Consider the following 21,788-nt stretch of genomic DNA (forward strand, 5'->3'; position numbering starts at 1 on the left):
TTAACGATAATTCAGTTTTTAAGTGAGTGTTATGGACATTTTTATTTTGCTATTTATTATACTCACATAGTCGCATGACTCACTTAAAAACTGAATTATCATAAAAATATTTCTAAAAAAACAGATTATGTTCTTACCATCAAGTTTCATAATAGGTCTCAATCAACTTTTTAAGCTAACGAAGTAAGACGTGGACTACAGAGCGTAAATTAGCTGTTTGCAAGACTGCGACAATACAAGTGCCTACGGGTGTTGCGCCCTCTGATCAAGGTAACATGATAATTAATTGCATGTTATATATTTTGAGTAATTTTTAATTTAAAAAAAATATATTCAATAATAATTTTATTATTATATATATTAGTATATATAAGTTATATTTTATATTAGATTTAAAAAATATAAAAATGTATATCAAATTCTTATAATAATTAATATTATAAATTATAATTTACTATTTGTATATACAATTTTATTGATAAACTAATTATTCAAATATTTTGTAGGCATTTTTTTTTTAAAATACAATCATTTATAGTGTGATTAATCATGAATCTGAGTTGTCTTCAATGAGCTTTTCGTGAACAGCACCTAAAGCCTGTAATTTAAAAATAATATTCTTAATTATAATTTTTAATATAATATATATGTCGCATCCACATAGTGAAATCATTCATTTCATGAACTTGATAACCAGATTATAAAATTCATCCAGATCATGAATTTTGACGAAAATTCATTATAATATGGACATCCACTTCATGAAACGGACTATACCTTCCTATATTATGTACTTTGTGTAATCATTATGAAACAAGATTACTATATTATTTAGCAATAAATAATTAATTGATTTACTTAAATAATAATTAATTAACTATATAGATATTACCAGATTACCAATACATTTTTCTTCCTTATTATTTATTTTTACATGCCGATTATTTATGACATCAATTGTTACATACCATACACGAACAAGAAAAAAATTCTTGCCCTCCTGAATTTTTTTTAATCATTTCTCGAAATAAAAATTTAACATTTTTATCAACTTGGCCAGGAGGTAGTTAAAAATTAAGTTGTTGATTTTTTCAAGTATTCACTACTGAACCATCCTTTTAGTAAACGATATTTGAAGTGTTCATACGTACTCCAACATCCGTCATGATATGCGAGAGAGATCAATCAGGACTTTAGGACTTATGTGTCTGCAAGTTCCAGCATAGGCGAGGAAATTAACATCAGAAAATCATTTCGTATTGCACATTAATATCATTAGAGGAACTGCTATTCTGAATTTAAAATGTACCTATACACTTTGTAGTTTTTGAGATGTTGCGATGAATGGCTGGCATTTGGCTTGTATATAATAAAAAATAATATAAATTAATACCGCTTTGTAGAAAGTACTTTAAGTACTTATTGTTGTTGTTGTTTCCATGTATAAATTCCCACAAAAATCTTTCGACCTACTTAAATGGTACGATATAATTATTTATTGCTAAATAACATAATAATCTTGTTTCATAATAATTACACAAAGTACATAATATAGGTAGGTAGGTATTGTCCATTTCATGAAGTGGATGTCCATATATAATGAATTTTCGTCAAAATTCTCGATCTGGATGAATTTTACTATCTGGATGCGACATATTAACATTGTTATGGACAAAGTCTACCCTGCTAAAATTCGAGTAGGCAAAGTAAATTAAATTAGTGCACTGCACGAATGTAGGTATATCAAATTTCATTTATAGTTTATACATAACAATAATATCACTACAAAACTATACTTATAGAAAACATCTGAGGGAGTCTTAGTAAAAGCTCAAGAGTCAAGGATGTGGAGCTGTTATCGAAAACATAAATGAGAAAAAAGTGATGAAAGTGATAAAGACAGTAAAATACAACTTTTTTAAGTACTAGTACTCCGTAAGATGTTTTATTTAATTTTTAATATATTTAATCTACAGTGTCCAAATCTAATTGGGCAATGTATACAATGCCCGGGTAATGTTAACTTATTCCAACTTTGCCCTTGAAAATCGGGCATTATGCACAATGCTCGACTTCCTACTTTGCCCGTAACATTTATATGTTGTTTGCATAACTTCTTAGGAGCTAAATTGCTAGATTGAAATTGATTTACTAAACCCGTAATTCATGAATAATATTTAAGTGCTAAGCTCATATATGCTTTCTCAATACACTACAGTCTACAATTGTTATTGTTTTAAATCATGAAATATTATTTTTCTCAATACATAAAAAATATATTGAAATATTATATGATTAAGTGATCTAAATAAATAATTGTATCATTTAAAATACATTTTTATTCCAATTCTGTGATATTTTATTTAACAAGAAAAACATGTGTATGAATTTTGACAGAACAAAGATATTACCATCTGCTATCTGCAATTCATTTTAGGTGCACCCAAATGACAATAATTGTCATATTTTCAATAAACTGATTGTTAAATGAAAAGAAATTTCAATAAATTAATACTTTTTTAAAATATAATATGTTACCTGTATAGTTAAGTGCAAAACCTTTCATTAATAAATATATTTAATTTTATACCCCAGCCATTAGCCAACAATAAGTGAATCTAATTCAGGATTTCTGAATAAATGCCTCTAATTTAAAATAATGATTTTTAATACTTCAGTACTAAAAGTAATAAAATAATTATAACATTTTCATTAGGCTTTAATGGTGAGGGTGGGCAATTTTTCACTTCAGCCGTCTTTACCTACTGAAAATAGTTATATCGTTCGTTATAAACAAATCGGGTAAAAAAGATAATAATTATTATTGGTGACAATTTATCAACCCACTTGACTATGGAAGGAATTAAGGCCTGTTCAAAACATAATATTGAATTTGTATTTTTAACCCCAAATTCAACGCACATTACTCAGGGAGATGGTAAACTGCGGCAAAATTAACCTTTTTCTAAAAGTCGATATGTAAACTGCGGCAAAAAAAAATTAAGATTATACAATCTGCGGCAAAACCGATAAGATACATTATGCAAACTGCGGCAATTTATTTTATATACCTTCTATGTATATACCTACCATATACGTATATCGTTTAATTTGTCTTGCGTACAAATTGGTAAGGTAAATCCAAATGTATTTTTAAGATTTAACGAAACGTGCATATATCGGTAATATCGGTTCCTTTACATTTCATAATACTAGTGGCTTAGAAAATTACAAAATTTGGGTCTATCTAAACTTTAAATTGAAGGCGACACAGATGAAGGAAAATTTTTAAATTATATTTTTGGTCTCCCGTTCCTTGACCCTGACGAAGTCGAAGATTCGTTTGTTTTTGATTTAATTGCAGATATGCCATCTAATAATAAAATAGAACAATTTTGCGATTATTTAACAGAAACTTATGTGTAAGACTTATTCCCTCCTTCTTTGTGGGCATTAAAAGAAGAAGTTTTTAGAAAATGTTTACTTTTGACCTCTATAATGCACCAAGGATATTAACTTTTCCATCGGAAACCAACCCAAAAGTTTGAAATTGAATCATTATTTCGACTAGTTATGCTGTACACAGACACAAAAAAAGCACACACGTCATTGTAAAATCAATACATTCATCACTCCGTTCAGAATCTAAAATAAATTACGAAAATAGCAAGAAAACAATATTAAATTTATAATGGGTACTTGGGAAAAATTTAAAAAAAACAAAATATCAATGAATGACTATTTCCAATCAACGGGGCCATGATTTTGTGCTATAGTCACCAAATGTAATTTTTAAAATCTTATCATTAAATTTATAACGGATTATTTTTATATAAACAAAAAAAATATCGACTATATTTACTATGTCTGTATAATATACATTTAGCATACGTCATGTAATTAGGAAAAAACAATTTTTAACCAAGCCAACTATTATAATTTGTTGACAGTCCTAATAGCCTGCAATAATTGGGAAGGAAAATTGTGAATTGATTATTTATTTTTAATTTAATTGATTAATTATTTTATGTTCTACATAAATTATTATACATAGCATATAGTATGGTATATAGCATATTTTGTTAACTGCCGTAAAATGGGGCGAATATAGGAACGGTTTTTGAGGTTTTTCTGAAATAAAACGTTCGGTTTTTAAGATTTTTTATTTCTGAAAGTTGTTTTGGAATATGTGAACAATAAGACAATTTCGAGATGAAAAACAATTACTTTAAGTTCCAAAGTTATTTTTTAATAATTTTTTAAAAACATGTTCCTATTTACCCATCGATGGGCGAATAGGAACAATAATGTAATATGAATTTCTTTTTATACCCAGAATTGGGGAGATAGGTACTTAATAAACATTAATGAAAATTAAGCGCCATAACCTTTAAGAAATAAAATGTTTAACAAAAGTCAACTAAAATTGATATTGAAAATCATATTACATAACCTTTTTCCAATTTTTAACAAACTAATGTATAATTCATAATATATAACTTTTATAAACTTAAACTTTAAACAAAATTAAACTTAAATAATTAATCTTTAATACAATAAAATATTTTATACAAACGTAAGAAAATTATTTAAAAATATCTTTAGGAACTTCAGTTTTAAACTATTCAAACATAGGTAGGTACTGTAGGTGTACCTACCTTTTATCGTAATCAATGTCGAACTTCATTAATCCCCTTATTTTGATTTCTGGATGTTTTAATATACCCAAAACACCAATTTTATCCGGTGCGACACAATTGCACAATTTTTCTTTTTTTGACCCAACTAATTACGCCACTATTGCGTCAAAAATTTGTAACACGATTGCGCCCCGATCCATTTTTACCTATTAAAATCACAACACCATTGTGCACCAAATGATATGTGTATATTATATCAAATAATATAGTACCACATAATATGTCAAATATATTAATTTAAAAAAAATTTAAATAGTGGTAAAAGTTAAAAAATACTCTTGGTTTGCCTCTTCTGATGAAATTTTTAGTTACGTCATTATTGTTTATAATTTGTAAAAAAAGTAAAGTTTAATATACTTAGCGTAAAACAACAATTTGAATTGAAAATATTTCTAATTTTTTTATTAATTATGAATATTTATATACTTGGTATTTTATTATTTATCTATGCCTGTAGTTAGATTTATATACATAAACTTACCTTAAAGTATTTCACAGTCTTTACTTTCAATTCCAATGTAGCATCTTCGTCGCATAGTATGATTGTTTTTGGATGTTGTTGGAATGCCGAAACGGTCCACATGTGATTGACTCCTTCTTCAATTGCTTTATGCAAAGCAAACGCCTTGTGTGATCCCGTGATCAGTATCATAACCTGTGTTAAGTAAAATACACTGACTAAACAGCATGTATAATGTGACAATGTGTAAATAATATGTTTATAATATGTATGACGTATGTATATAATACAGTAGAGTCCCGCTAATCCGGTCATCGCTAATTCGGACATCCGGATAATCCGGATAATTTATGTTTCGTATTTAGTACTCATGTATAATATATATATTCGGGAATACCCATAATTAAGATAAGCATATTTATTGTGTTATTATTTATAGTGTTTATTAATGAGTAAGTTAAAAAAAACGTCATTTCGTTTAATCCGGATTTTCGATAATCCGGAGAGAGTCCGGTCCCATCTAGTCCGGATTAGCGGGACTCTACTGTATATTGATTATTGACAATAATATATTGTATACACTATCTACATGGAAGAATAGTAAAACTTATAAAAGTAGATAATCTTCATTCTTCAATAATAACTATATACTATAATAACTCTTATTCAATCCTTTATTGAAAAGAAAGTTTGAAGACACCACAAATTATTTAGTATAAAAATTAAAAATAGTAATAATAACTTTTAATTATATTTATGCAACTACGAGTTTTCGGCCTTTTTTGCTGCATAAAATTGTGTTTATTGATAATTAAAAATTACGTAATATTTTGACTAAACATAGTCCATTGTAATTTATAATTTTGAAAAAATTGTGACATCCCTGCTCATGATAATACGAATGACTATAACTATATGTCAACATACCACTAGAGACCTAGAAGTGTACAATGACTGTTTCAAAGTGAAAGCCAAAAAATACGTGAATTGATAGCATACTACGAGTAGGTACCTATACCTATTAACTTATACTACTATACCATATTTACTAAATACCTAATACCGCATTTATTTTAAAAACTAGTTTAATAACAAGCCATATTATATTCATAACTACATATATGTATATATAATTATATATAATACACACTGCATCACTAAAAATATCAGAGATGACCGCATCTCGATTACCAATTTTACCTACACGCCATTACAGAGCATACCTATACAGTATACACCATACACCCTGTGCACCTTGTGGTACTTCTGTATTAATTGTTGAAATATTTGAGAAGGCTGAGCCTTAACGAATTTAAAAATGACGATTGTCTAAATACGGTTTTATTAATAAAAAAAGTGCTGAAGGAAGGCATTTCCGGTGTTTAAATAATAAACCCTGATTTCAGACCCTTTCAAACTCTTGATATGTCAAGAAAAACACTAGTACAGTATTGTTTCTTTTCTGGAGAGGAAGAGATGGCATCCACGACTCAGTACACTTGGTGAATATTGTGCTATGCTTACATCGAAATTCAAATTGTGAGTGAGGGAGAAAATTATTGAGGATGATGTGTGAGGATAATCGTATAAGTATGAGTTTTTCACAAATTTTAGAGAAAAAAGGCAAAAGGCTGATCGGTCTAATAAATTCTACAACTCTGGGACGCAACCAAAAATCAAATATCAATAAAATTCAAACATTCTAAAACATTTCAGTCCTCAAAATTACAAATGTTCCTTATTTCATTTCAAATCATACGCTTCATAACGACCTTCATATAAAAACAATTAACGAGGAAACCAATACTTTCTCCAATAGATTTCACCTCGACCTTTCGAATCACTAAATCTACTTATAAAAGGCCTCTCTATCCTAACTCTCCCTGGAAATCCCCAACGTAGGTTGAAGAGAACATGGTGTCTCAAGCTTCTTTAAATTAACTAACGATTAACGAAGTATATTAATAAGTTATAACAGCTAAAGTGTCCTTAATGGGTGGCTCCTTTAATCACGGCTTTCTCGTCTGTTTTACTTTTGTTAATTTTTTTTATGTTTCATAGCTTACATATGCTTATTTTGCCTAATTTGAACAGATTGCACATTACCTAATAAAATTTAAAAAATATAGATATACCTACGTACCTCCTCTTAAATATTTAACTACGGATAACAGTTAGGTATTTACCGTTTCAGCGTTCATAACCGTTCCTACGCCAACCGTCAGTGCCTGTTTGGGGACTTTATCAATGTCGTTGTCGAAGAACCTGGCATTTGCCTCCAATGTCTCTCGGGCCAAAGTCTTCACTCGGGTCTTAGATGCCAATGACGAACCGGGCTCGTTGAATGCTATATGACCATCTGGACCGATGCCTTTTCGAACCGACCGAATAGAATGACAAAAATGTTACTATAGATTGGTAATAAACTATAATAACTATAATAATATTATCAATAATAACAAGCAGAATAAAATATAATACCTATATGATATTATATACATAACCAGTGGCATAGCTTGGATTAAGAAAGGAGAGGAGGGGAGGTTAAGAATTAATTAATTTTTTACAATTTTCTTATATAAATAATGCATTTATTAGGCGTGGAAAGGCGGCTGGTGGTAAACTCTCCCGGTTTTTAAAACTAGCTAGTATAATGTCTTCCGGATCAACATTATAGGCAATACTTATTTAATATATATATAACATATAATAAGTAAAAAAGTTATAATAATTACATAATACAAGACATAATATTATATATTATAATTATAATTTAAAAGTAACATTTAAACTAGGCAAAGTGGGTAAATTTATTTTTAATTACAATTACAAAAGTAATTTTTAAAAAAAACGGGTAATAAGTGGATGTCGCTTTGCTGTACATTAAGGTGTGGGGTGGACCTCTGACTATAGTTTAGGTTAGGTACAGCAGGTCTGCTCTATTTTTGAATTATAACCATATAAAAAAATCGATTTGGTCGAAAACTAGTTTTGCGTAAAAATTCCCGTTATTCTGTCACTTTTTTTTTGTTTTTCTCGATTTTTTTGAAAACTGTTGGAAAATGTTTACTTTTGACCTCTATAATGCACCAATGATATTCACTTTTCCATCGGAAACCACCCCCAATGTTTGAAATTGAAGCATTATTTCGACTAGTTATGCTGTACACAGACACAAAAACAAAAAAAGCACACACATCATTGTAAAATCAATATCACTTCGTTCAGAATCTAATATAAATAAAAATTATATTTCATACAAAACTAACTAATGATAAAATAAATAATAATAAGTGATATTTAATGTATTATGATAACAGGCGACGGACTGAATTATTTTAGTGTCGTCTGCAACTGCAGCGTAGTAATACGAATAATGTATCCCATGCTCCCCTATAGCTTAGTAGTATACTGAAGTTTTGTAAATACTTGAGAGTTTACATGCCGTTAAAATCCGAAGAGTTTACAATCGCTTGGAAAGACGATGGTGTTAAACGTCCAAACCCTCACTGATTATACGCCACTGTATATTACATTTATTTATTATTATTTCAACTAAATGGTCCGATGAAGGCTTTATGTTTTAGACTCCATGCTAAATTTTTACACGATTACAGCCTTTAAGTTGTAGCTTGGGAGTTATGGGGGAAGGTATTAAACCATATCAAGGAATAACGATTAATGAGAACTAAAAGTATTTCATGTAAAAATCTTATATTCTTTAAGTTAGTTTACCATATTCAAGCCAACACTAAATGTACCTCAAATACTTCTACAAGTAGGTACCTACCTCCAATAAATAGATGAACCCCTCCAGCCTCTTCTATCAGCCGTTCGTAATGGATGCACTCCGCCTGCAAGTCTACAGCGTTGCCGTCCAGGATATGCGCATTATTTGGATCTATGTCAACGTGCGTGAAAAAATTCGTCATCATATAATAGTGATAACTTTCCACATGATTTCTTGGTATTCCTGTACACGTATATTGAATATTAATATTAATATTATAATAAAAGTATTCGGTAGTGTAAGAATATAAAAAAACACAGTTTATGTTAATATAATTGTATATTTGTATATTGTATTGTTTATACCTATTATTATTATAAATGTTCTGCATGTATTGCAATTTTTAATATGCAAGATTCTTATAGATTTTAGTTTCTTACCTACATATTCATCCATGTTAAAAGTCTTGACATACTTGAACGAAATATCTCCAGCCCTGTAATATTGGATCAAATACCTGTACATACCTAATGGCGTTCCACCTACAATTGGACATATTTATTTGTTTTTAGATACTGTTAGCATTTAGAAAGCCGAAATTTTATCATAGTAGAAAATAGACAATATTAATAGTATACATGATCATAAACATTAAGACACACCCGTTGGTAACCCCAAAACAAAATATCTATCGGGTCCTGGGTTGAAATGTTTTATCCTCTTTACAACATATTTTGCAGCCCATTCCGAAACTTTGTCTGCATTATCCATTATAATCAGCCTCATTATCACTAGAAATAAAAAATAACAATAATAAAAACAAATTTCTTATGGGCCATTAAAAAAATATTGCAACATCGTGATTTTCAAAGAACCGCAAAAGTTAAAATAGTACAAAAAACGACCAATATATTTTACTATATATTCTATTGTGAATTGCTAGGCATTAAAACATAATAATACCTACGTCTTATATTTAAAAAAATGTATCAACTAAATCGCAACGTGTTCATGGATTGACTAATAATATATAACTTATTATCGGGTTCACTAAATAGGTCTATATATTAATTTATTAACCAAAGAGCGACAGATTATATGTTTTATAATAAGGAGCTACAGCTCCCCCGATTTCTGACTTAGGAGGACGCTACAAGTTATCTTCGTCTTTAAAACGCAAAACATAACAAATTGTACATTCTAAATAATCTATTTAGGAGGATGCTACACACAAATTTGTTGTCTCCGTCTTACAGGTGTCAGGTACGTAACTATAGCAAATGTACGATTAGCAGATCACGTTTTACTCCGTTAGTTTAAAATTTAGAGTAAATTAACCTAATATGAAACTTGATGGTAAGAATGAATTAAAGTGGGTTTTTTCGATACCTTAGTTTTTAAGAGAGTTATGAGCATTTTTTATTTACACTTATTTATATAATGTATAACTTGCTCTAAAAAATTGAACTATTGTAAAAAGCACACATATAAATACCAATAATATATTCTTAACATCAAGTTTCATTCTCAGATAGATAACTAAAGTCTAAAAGTTCTCACTTAAAAATATGTAGACAACAACCACGTACCATCTGTCAATTAGAACATCCGTGCACTGAACAGACTGGCATAATGGCAAATTGGCAGATATTAAATATTATTTATTGTAATTTAAAATATTAAATAATAATATTTAAAGTATTTATTACCTAATAGCTAGTCGCTAGTACCTACTTCCTAGTTTCCTGCCCAGAAAACAGAATAAAACAATATTATTATTATTTCAATTATTTGAATTTGAAATCTTAACTGATATTATACTTATCTTAGCATTATCAGTATCCTCATGATAATAATAAATGTAAACATTGCCTGCTTTGTAAATGGCGGCCGACTTCAATATCGGCCACTACTGTAGTACAAAGACGGCTATCTAGTTGTTGTATATATCTATGGGGCGAATAGACCTATTGGCTATTATCAAATTTAGAAGTAAGAATAGTATTAAGTGAATCTCATAGTTTTTTTTATTAATATTTCTTTTATTTTTAAAGCAAGGTATGAGCATTTTAAAGTGTACCAACATTTTACAATTTTTAAATGATCATACTCACTCTAAACTTAAAATAAAAAAAAAAAAACTAGGAGATTCACTATAACATAGATACTTTATACTTACTACCTAGTTACTTCTAATTTTTATAATAAATCAATACCCATTTATTCACTATAAAATTAATATAACAAAATTAAATTGATGCTTGATTATCTATTATGATGCGTTTATAAAACATAGATAGTGCCAACGCATGCTGGTGTAACCGTTAAAGGAAAGATCCTAGATACTGCGGGCATATTTTGAAATTTTGAATTATCGTAAATGTGCAATCATTATCCTATAACGAGAGAGTGTTACTACTCGATCCTATAATTATATAGATTATTATGTATATAATATATTATTATATAAAGATTATTATGTTTATAAAAATATCCTATCGGCTATCAGTCTATCACTGTTGAGTTGGAATCAACCAAACTTAATACAACTTTTCATTAAAATATTTGCTTTTTATTTTTTTTCAAAATTATGGTAATTTGTTTTTGTTTTTAAAACATTTATAACGTTTTAACAAATAATTCACTACGTTTATTTGAAAATTGAAACCTGAATATCTATAAAAAAATATTGTGTAGGTAACATTATTATAATATTATTATAGTTATTAATTCTATTAATATACATTATACCTAACATTGCACATGGTATAATTAAATGGTTTTAAGTTACGGCCACATAACACTATAGTAAATACTAAATACCGAATAGTACATGCTGGCAACGTTGCACTCATTTTCGTACGAAATCATGCTACTTATTAAAAGGGACAAACGTGCCACTGTGCCAGTACGCAATTATATATATCAGCGGTTTCCCAATTTTTCCGTGGACCCGTGGTGCCTTTTTTTGGACCAAATATAGCCACGGTGCCCTAATGTGCATGACACATAAAATGATACCATAAAAGATAGAAAAAAAAACCCAATACTCATTAATAACGAAATTTTGAGAAAAAAATTCTATACGTTTTAAATTATTTATTATGAGCCGTAGACAGCGGTGCACTTAGAACGTGCTCGTGCCACTCGTGGTGCCCCTAATACACCGCAGTGCACAGTTTGGGAACTGCTGGTATACTATAATGGTACATACTATACATATCCATTGGCCAATTAATAGTTCTGTATTTATTTTAATTATGTTACGGCAAATATGCTCAACAGTAAGAGGAATTTTTTTTTTTTTTAATGCAGACACTAGATATCAATAAGTAATATATAATAATATATAAAAATTCTATATTGTACAATATTAACCGATAACATGCTTACAATAATATATTTTTATTTTAGTCATCTGTATCTATTAATTTATAATTTAATTTATAAAAACCCGAAAAGTTGTTCTGATTAGTAGGTTATAATTATACATTTTGAGTAATGGATGTATTAAATATTTGAATTTAAATTCAATTAAAAACTATCACAAAATAATGATACATTTTATTATATTAGGTACCTATAGATATACGAAAAACGATAAGATGATGAGCAGAGTGTTGGCAAACGATGTATTATTTCGAAGGATATTTATTATAGTTTATATTACTGCAATTATATTGTTATTTTTTATCAGGTAAGTAAGATTGAATTTTTTTCACAAAAACAACGCGGCATATTACATTATAATATATATATATATATATATTATATTATATTATATATGTATTTAACTTAGTCGCTTAATCACTTGTAGCGTATATCAATACATCATAGATTAAAATTTACAATACTATATAGAAATATCAAAGTTTACATTTTAATCTAGAAATACATAATTATATATAATTTAGTTATGACTAAGGCACTTTACGTAGCTTTAGTAGAACCACCATTCTAAATGGCAAATAAATGTTTGATATTAATTGTTTTGCTATCAGTTAACCTAAAAGAATGTACCCTTTGTGAGTGTGAAGTATCATCAAACATAATTTTGTTACATAAAGTTTATCACCGCATTTGTTTTAAATTCTATGTTTATATATTTTGTTAATTTCCATCATATTATACAAAACAAAACACATACCTACAATTATATTAGGTTAAGTTCATATAGGTACTCGTATAGTATAAATAGTTTAAAATTAGTCTACACATTTTAAAACTTCATTGTGTAGAACGTAGGTATAGAAAATAATAATTTTATAATAGAATATAATTTAGGTACGAAATGTGACCATTTTCAAATCCTTACGTTAAGATTATTGAACTATAGTCAATAACCAACTAAAATCGTTATTGGAAAGGTCACTATTTTTCATTTCAACAACCATTTTATCAAGTTTTGAAAAAATAAATGTTTACTAAAAATTAAAATAAATCGTGCCATTGCATTTTGGCCATTTTATAATTTGAATTTAAGAACAATGAAATTTATGTAAGACCTTGTATTCTGCAATTTTCAAGATTTGATAAGTTTGGACTGATGATCATTAATATTTATTGTTTTCCTATTATTTTAAAAAGTTCTGAGTTTTTATTATTCACTTCCAAGCACAAGAACCAAATAGATTTAATTGTATACCAGATATCACCTACATAATTTAAGATTGAAGCATTTTTAGTTGTAAAGGTGACATCAGACTCAAAAAACATATCATCGTAAAATCACTAAAAGCACTCATTACTTGATTCGAAATATAGGTACTTTTACTACCTATACTTTTAATTTTTCAGTTATAATATTTTTAAATATAAATTATATTTATACATGCAATATTTACCATCGTTATCGTTTTTTTTTTTTACATCACCAAAGCATTTATACGTTACTATATTAATATATTATACTTAATATGAACAAAATGAATAAATATTCATTATTATAATATATTTAGTCAATTTAGATATACGACCTAGCATAAAATTATATGTGTTAACTGTTATATTGATTGTTTTATTTTCAAATATTTGGTTAGAATAAATAATTAATTAATCGACAAGTGTAAATGGCTAAATTTTCTATAGGTGTATCAAAATTATGATACTAATAAATAAATAATTATAATATAAATTATATATTAAATTTGAAACTTGTGTACCTTTATACTATATATTGACCATCAATCCACTATCTTACATATATAGGTAGGTACTACCAATAATAAGGTTAAGAATACTACCTTATACTTTCATTTCATACTCGTTGTTTTTACAATTTTATGAACTAAATTGTGTATACACGCTTAAATCCATTATCTTCCACCATGTTACATAACGCAGTTAACGCACATTGGCCACTTGGCAGAGGTTAAAATAATAATGCTTTATTGTATTGTATCTATTGTATTAATATTTTTATTTTTAAGGTGAAGTAACCATAATTAGCTATATGTTAAGTATGTGATTGTATTAGCATTTTTATTAAATATTAATAAACGATGGCAGCAGAGGAGTAGTAGTGTTCATACAGATTCTCCTCTGCTGTCGGTTTAACCGGAAATAATAATAATAATAATAATAATAATGCTTTAGTAATGCTACAATAATAATACTGAAAAAAAATATTTACCCATATTGTGTTATGCTGCCAATCGTGTTTATATGATATTAATTGTCTACCTAGTAAGTACCTATACATACTTTGGTGTTAAGCAGTTAAATTGTTAAATATAAACTACAAAGTCCGCATAAATTGGTTACTAAAATCTATAGCTATTACAATATAATATTCAACAAAGCCGCTAAGATTCGGTCATCTTTCTTAATATCATCTGGCATTGAGTTCAGATAGTTACCAGCAATACCAGCTGCATGTAAGTAGGTACCAATACAAGTATACATATATTTATATTTTACACTTCCTAGTTTCCTACCTACGTAATATATTATTATTTATACAGTAAAAAGATTAACCTTGTACATTAAATTATGATCTGATACCTCGCCGGAGGTATATATAATTTTACAAGAAAATACACTGTCACATAATTGATCCGTATATGAAATTCAACACAATTATTAGGTAAGTACCACTAGTACCAGCATTACTACATTATATAACACTGGCAGTTTAGTGTGAAATATATTTTATTATAATAATATTGTACGATTGGCTGATGATGATAGATGAATATAGTAAATATTAAATAATATTGGCATTATATTAAAATGGTTAAAACACACACAGACTTGGACACCCTTATATAAGTTAAACTTACAAGTTATTATGTTATACGTATTGTAGGGAACCATACATGATAATATTCTATGGACAGACTTACCGCCGATGTATTATACTACACTCGCACGTCTGGTGGAACTGAACGGGACGCAAACACAACTGTCAGAACGAAACGAGATAAATAATATAATATTATTGTTGTTATTATTGCGTATACCGAGTACACGGCGAGATCGAAAACCACTTGAATATAGTTATAATACTAAATTATACACTCTTCAGGCGTGCCGTTCGTACTGCTCGTAGTATACACGACTGATTAAAAAAATTATGTGCATTGTGCATGTACACGCCACGCGTGGTCGCGCATGTTATAATAATATTGCTGTCGTTGTTGTTGTTTTTGTCGTCGTCGTTGCAAGTGTGGTGGTCTGTCACGGCATTGATTACGGTGTTATATGTTATATCATTTGTTTAATAATTATAATCGTCATCAATTACCTAATGTAATTAATTCACAATGGCATTGATATTAATGATTTATGTCTTGTTATTGTAACGGCTAATGATTATGATTGGGATACATTGCGCACAGGTTCCGTAAACGGTGAGACGCAGCCGCCGAACTATAGCGCAATCGTCGTTGTTTGCAAATAATTACAACGATAAGCTCGCTTTCATACTTATTTACTTTTCATATATAAATATATACAGGGTGATTATTAAGTATGACCCCCCTCCCATTTTACCCTTCGATAGTTCATTTAAGAAAATTTAGTTTTTAAGTAGGTGTTTTTTAATTAGGCATCTATACCTAATAAAGTCCATATTTTCAAATTTCTGGTAAGTATATAATATTGTATTACTGTATGTTTGTTATGTTACTATTTTGAGTACTCTGTAGTGACAAGTGATACAAATTTCTATGTTTCAATTGTGTATTTAAAATAAAACTCCCCTTTCTGACCACTAATTATTTAGTGGATGATTTTCTGTAAAATTTTGATGTATATTGATGAAAATTCCAATGTATAGTTTCTGAGCTATTATAATGTTTATACTGAAAATAATAATCCTAGAAATAGATTTACAAAAATATAAAGTACATGCAATTTTAGATGTAGGATTCTGATATTCATAATATTTAGATCATTTTTACAAATTATTTATATTGATAGTAATTACAGCATTTTTAAATCATTTAAGCTCCCATATCCATTTTATACCTCGTTGGTTATTACCTACTAATTACCATAAGAATATTTTATCCTTAATACTCGAATTCATATAATTCAAAAACTACTCGCTCAAATTTTGATTTTTGTTTTAGGAATACAAAATTATCAACCTGAAGTAATTCAAAAAATTTCAAAATGTGAATATACGCATAATTTAAGTATACAAATAGGGTGAGAATGCTTCTAAAATCACCTTGTACATTGTTATTTGTAGTTACTTATATTATTACGACATTACTGATTCGTCGTTCTTCGTATTTATCACGTTTTTGACTAGACTCTAGAATATAAGTAGTCACTAGTCAATACCTACTACGATATACCTTTTCATGTTTCACGTATACTGTATACCGTTAATCTTAATTTCATAATATTGTAATTAGTAGTTATACACTTATACGTACATTTGCGTAATAGTAGTAATATTTTTCCACGGTCATAAAATACTATACATACCTACGATTTTATTGGTATTTTCCACCTAAATTCTAATTTAAAAACCTAGTAACCAAGCATAAAAATGCTCATATCAAACTACCAATATTTCCCAAAGTGCGCAGACACATTTCAATATTTTACATGTATAGATTTCATAAACAAACAACAGCTGCTGATATATTAAAAAATTAATCAGCCTATCAAAAGTTTGGTTAAATAATTGTGAGTATCAATGTATTAACTTTTTTAAGGTTTCAGCATTTTCTGGGATTGTAATTATTTTTCAACCGCATAATTACTTATTAGTGCATTTTAATAGTCGAACTAATAATGTTGGTAGTTTATAGTTTTATACAATATAAATATTCATTCCTATATACCACAGAATATATGGAATTATTTGATACATTCAGTGATGTATATACTATGTATACAATAACAAAATATAGCCATTAGGTAAGTAAACAATATTATTACTAACATATTTTTTATACAAATAACCAAATTATTATATCACATAATATGTCATATTATCACCAAAAAACTTTTTTTTCCAGATTGAACCGAAGACGCCTCGGGGATTGCTTTCGCATTACTGCCGCGAGAATTCACCAAAAAACTATAACCAATAATAATCATTGTCCCCTAATCCCCTAATTAAATTAAAATACGTTTTAAAAGTATTCAAACAACTTAAACGAATACCTTTTTTTTACGTTCAATGCATTTTATTGAAACATTTATTTTTATTTAGTTAATACATATTATATATTAAGCTATAATAAATAATCACGGGAAGTTAAAATTCTGTTAGATATTAATTAACCGCCGGTATACGTCCCGGCCGTTCAATGTGTGAGTGAGTGGCAGATATAATAGCCGGGTCCACACTATATGACGAACATAATGTTGTCGAACATTTCGTTTAGAATGTTATCTGACTCGACGAACCAATGCTAAGTACTGTACTTAAAAATGTTCGACAATAGTATTTGTTCAACATACACAAAGATTTCCTGCTCGTATTATTTATTTTCATATTAGCTGGAACCTACATCTATTGCGATGTGAATATAATTGCCAGTTTTTCTAAAAATTTAATAGTTTTAATTTTTTTTTCAATATGAGTGACGAAAATATAATTATTACAAGTGCAGCGTTTGTTTTTAAATCGTTAGTTTCTCAAGCAAAAAAAAAAAATAAATCTTTTCATAATTGACGTTGGTGGCAACGTAGAATTTTTGAATGTAGAAGTCGTTATAATGGAAATTGGAAATGATTTAAGTCTGCAACATCCAGGATTCAAAAACTTCATAAGAATGTCACTAACAGATTTTGAACCATTGCTTGTAGTTATTGGTCCTTAAATTGGGAAGGATGCAATTCATCTATGCAATTATTGAACTGCTTTTAACATAAATAATATTTTTTTTTACTCAGTTGGTGGTGCAGGAGAGGCAACACGCGCGGAGAATTTATTATATAATAATTTGGTAACATTTTTAACAATATTTTGCAATGCACTATAAATAAATGAAAATTATTTTTAGATGCCTATAATTCATCAAATGCATGGAAATTAATAGCAAATTACTTTGATAAATTGTGGAATTTTCTGCTATGTGTAGGTGCTATTGACGGTAAACACATCGTAATGCAAGCACATATCAGTGGTCATATCATCGATTTGCTCATTATTTTGCAACTTCAGGGCGTGTTTATTGGCAAGATGAATAAATTTAATTTAATTTTTATTTATAACTACTGTAGTATTGTCTAATAACTATTTTAATATTATTAAGTATTAACCAATAAAAACTATTTTCATTAAACATATTTCATTGTTTTTAAAATAATTATTCAAATAATGTTGTATTACCTGTACATCATAATAAGTGTCTCGAGTATTTTTTGGTTTATTTCTGTCTGACAAAAAACTTAATGGCTTTGTACAAATACCACGCACTTGTGTAATTATCATCGGTTCCAGCGCCAGATTTTTACTTTTGTTACTATTGTTCTGAGTTCTCTACGAAATTTAGGACTGTATAATCTTCTATTTTTTGTCAACTTCTTGCTGTGAAACATCTAAGATGTTGGAAATTTCATTGATTGAATCTATCCTTCGGATTCGATTTTTGTATAGTTTGTGACCTGGATTCTAAATATTCTCACCTGCTGCACTAAATCAATAAATTTCAGAATTTGGTCTTGATTCCAATCTTTTTCGGTAGACATTTTAAATTAATAGATTATCTGATTATAAAACAACACTTCGGTCACACAGTGGTGAAATATCAGTAACGACTGAATTGATAATTGAATGCACCCAAATACAAATAAACATTATAAACATAGATGTATTATTAGAATAATTTAAAGGATCATTCTTCAGTTTTGGATTTCCCTGTATGAATAAAATATGTGAAAGTGGCATGGTATTGGGCTAAATTTAATAATTGTGTAGTTATACACAAAAAATGTAGTTGTACAATTATTCTCCATTGCAGCAATAATATAAATATTTTATTCATTTATTATTATCAATTTATTACTAAATACTTAAACTCCAAATGTACAATACGCAAAAAAAAATACGTACTATTTGAAATTTTGTACCTATAGTTTATACCTACCCAATTAATTCAATATAATTGAATAGGAAATAATTTTACATACACCGTTATACATACAACATACACCACTTTAATACATTATAAGTGTCAAGCGTCCAATATAAACCTGAACTTCAGCCCCCCCCCCAAATCTCAAACACTATTTGTGCCTATAGGTGTAAGTAATAAGTGCTATAACAACAACTGTACGCGTTTTTGATTTTCACTTAGCTAGCATTTAAAAAGCCAAAATTCAAAATGTACCATTCCCGCCAATGGCAATCAGCTGGTGCCCGAGCCATTATCAAAAATCCGAACACGTGACTACGTGAGCACACGACGTATCATTCGTATTGGTGACGTACATTAATACACTGATAACACGATACATTGATAAAAAAAAGTGATTACGTTCGTAAATTCGTTTTACAGTTTTACACAAATTCTATTATTTTTTTCATCTTTCTCGACCGATTACGAGTTTGACAATCGTTTATTAATTATCCAACTATTCCACGCTTGAAGACCATGTCTCTGAAGGTGACAAAAGCTCCAGAAAACGATTTTTTTCTCACTAGAGAGCTACTGGTTGCTCTACTCGTTCTGTTCTTCACTGTTGGTGAGTGACGATTTACTTCCCATATCCTCCAAGAGCCAGTAGTCAAAACGCCGGTTGTTCAATAATTTATCATAACTATTTTTTTTAATTTCCAGTTCTATTTGTTCTATGGAAAAAGAGTCGTAAGACCAACCGTGATGTACTGCTTGTGGGGTTGTGTGATTCGGGAAAGACTGCTCTATTTTCATACTTGGTGTACAATAAACCAATACAATCTTTCACGTCACAAGTGGAAAACATAGGCGAGTTTAAAAACAAAAAGGTATTTAAAACATTGATATATTATGTCACCAATAGAAAGTGTATTGATGAATTATTGTCATGTACTGTTTTTTAGAATTTATTACGCCTAGTTGACATTCCTGGCCATGAAAGAGTGTTCACAAAATATTGGGATGCTTACAAAATGAGTTGTAAAGGTGTTATGTTTGTTGTGGATTCAGAAACTGTTCAAACTGATATATGTGATGTTGCCGAGTAAGTTTTAAAACTAATATAAATACCTATATATTCTTTTCAATAATATTAATTTTTTACAGGTTATTGTACAGAATCTTAACTGATGTAACAATTCAAACCAACAAGACTAAAATTATAATACTATGTAACAAACAAGACAAAGTATTGGCCAAGGGATCAGAAGTAATCAAGACATTGCTCGAAAAAGAACTGTATGTATTTATAAGTCAGAACTATTAGATTTAAAGTTACATGCTTACTATGTACTGTGTTTTAGGGATACATTGAGATTAACAAAGTCAAATCAGTTGGAAAGCATTGACGGCAAAAAGAATAAGACTCTGTTGGGCAAAAAAAAGAAGCATTTTGAGTTTACTCATTGTCAGATGCCAGTTGAGTTTGCAGAAGTAATTTCTTCATCACAAGACATAGTTGTAGAACCAATAAAAGACTGGTTAGAAAGTATTCAATAAATTCTTACTATCTTGTACGATATGTTAATGTTCCCATTTTCAGAATCACTTTTGAGCTTCTTTGTTGTATATACAGTTTTTTGTATACATATTTATAATCTATAATTATAAATGTATTTTTTATTGTTAAATTAAGAGACATTTCTTCCATAATGGTAGGAATATATGATTAAAAAAAACTTCTAAATCGCAGTCGAATCTAAATTTTTTTCCAGTTTATTAGTTGCTGTACATTGTGTACTTATTACAAGTATAATACAGTTCTATCTATTTTATTTTTACCAAGTATATGTATTTATTTGTAATTTCTTTTTGTATAAATCTTTAATGGTTTGATTCGGTACTAAGATTTTTAATTTTGTAATTAATGATATATTGATATGTAAAAATTGTACATAAAATGCATGAAATATGTTATCTAAATTCTATAGAGTTCAACCTCTGTAGTCATATTGTGGTTAGTCAATAATTTATATGACAACAATGTTTGATGAAATTAAAAACTATAGAATTTCAAAACTCAAACACGCCTTCAATTTGTTACCGAAAAATTAAATATTGTAAGTAATTAACGGTTGTAACAAGGTTGAAATTAGAGCAGCTTTCTCTTCAGAATTGTGGATTATTGTTATGGCATAATTAACTTATAACAGTATAATTATATTTGACTGTTTATTAAGTTAATAATAGAGCATTGAAATGATATGCTCACATATTATCATGATTATAAATTTATTAGTTTTATTCAATAAAATAAATAACGGTAAAGTTTTCGCACACAGATAACCATTAAATCCCAATAAATTAATTTA

At 28.4% G+C, this 21,788-nt stretch overlaps 2 protein-coding genes across 3 annotated transcripts; one reads left to right on the forward strand and one right to left on the reverse strand.

Moving 5' to 3' along the window:
• Positions 1-328: 328 nt before the first annotated feature.
• Oscillin (glucosamine-6-phosphate isomerase Oscillin) lies at positions 329-15,481 on the reverse strand. 2 transcript variants are annotated; one of them, XM_015524521.2, is made up of 7 exons: positions 15,235-15,481; positions 9,553-9,681; positions 9,331-9,432; positions 8,951-9,133; positions 7,347-7,531; positions 5,182-5,355; positions 329-598 (listed from the first exon to the last, which is right to left on the reverse strand). In XM_015524521.2, exons 2-7 carry the CDS (start codon positions 9,674-9,676, stop codon positions 548-550), a joined length of 819 nt encoding a protein of 272 aa, XP_015380007.1. In that variant the 5' UTR covers positions 9,677-9,681; positions 15,235-15,481; the 3' UTR covers positions 329-547. The 2 variants fall into 2 exon arrangements, with proteins under 2 accessions (XP_015380007.1, XP_089081330.1); XM_089225204.1 differs by lacking the exon at positions 15,235-15,481 and adding an exon at positions 14,523-14,661.
• Positions 15,482-19,821: 4,340 nt separating this feature from the next.
• On the forward strand, positions 19,822-21,501 carry SrpRbeta (signal recognition particle receptor beta). Its single transcript, XM_015524509.2, has 5 exons — positions 19,822-20,044; positions 20,140-20,306; positions 20,382-20,521; positions 20,584-20,715; positions 20,781-21,501. The coding sequence occupies exons 1-5, from the start codon at positions 19,954-19,956 to the stop codon at positions 20,974-20,976; spliced, it is 726 nt and encodes a 241-aa protein (XP_015379995.2). The 5' UTR covers positions 19,822-19,953; the 3' UTR covers positions 20,977-21,501.
• The last annotated feature ends 287 nt before the right edge of the window (positions 21,502-21,788 follow it).

This window comes from Diuraphis noxia, unplaced genomic scaffold (genome assembly GCF_037042655.1).
Source record: "Diuraphis noxia isolate RWA-SAM2 unplaced genomic scaffold, SU_Dnox_SAM2 contig0004, whole genome shotgun sequence".
Taxonomy (NCBI): domain Eukaryota; kingdom Metazoa; phylum Arthropoda; class Insecta; order Hemiptera; family Aphididae; genus Diuraphis; species Diuraphis noxia.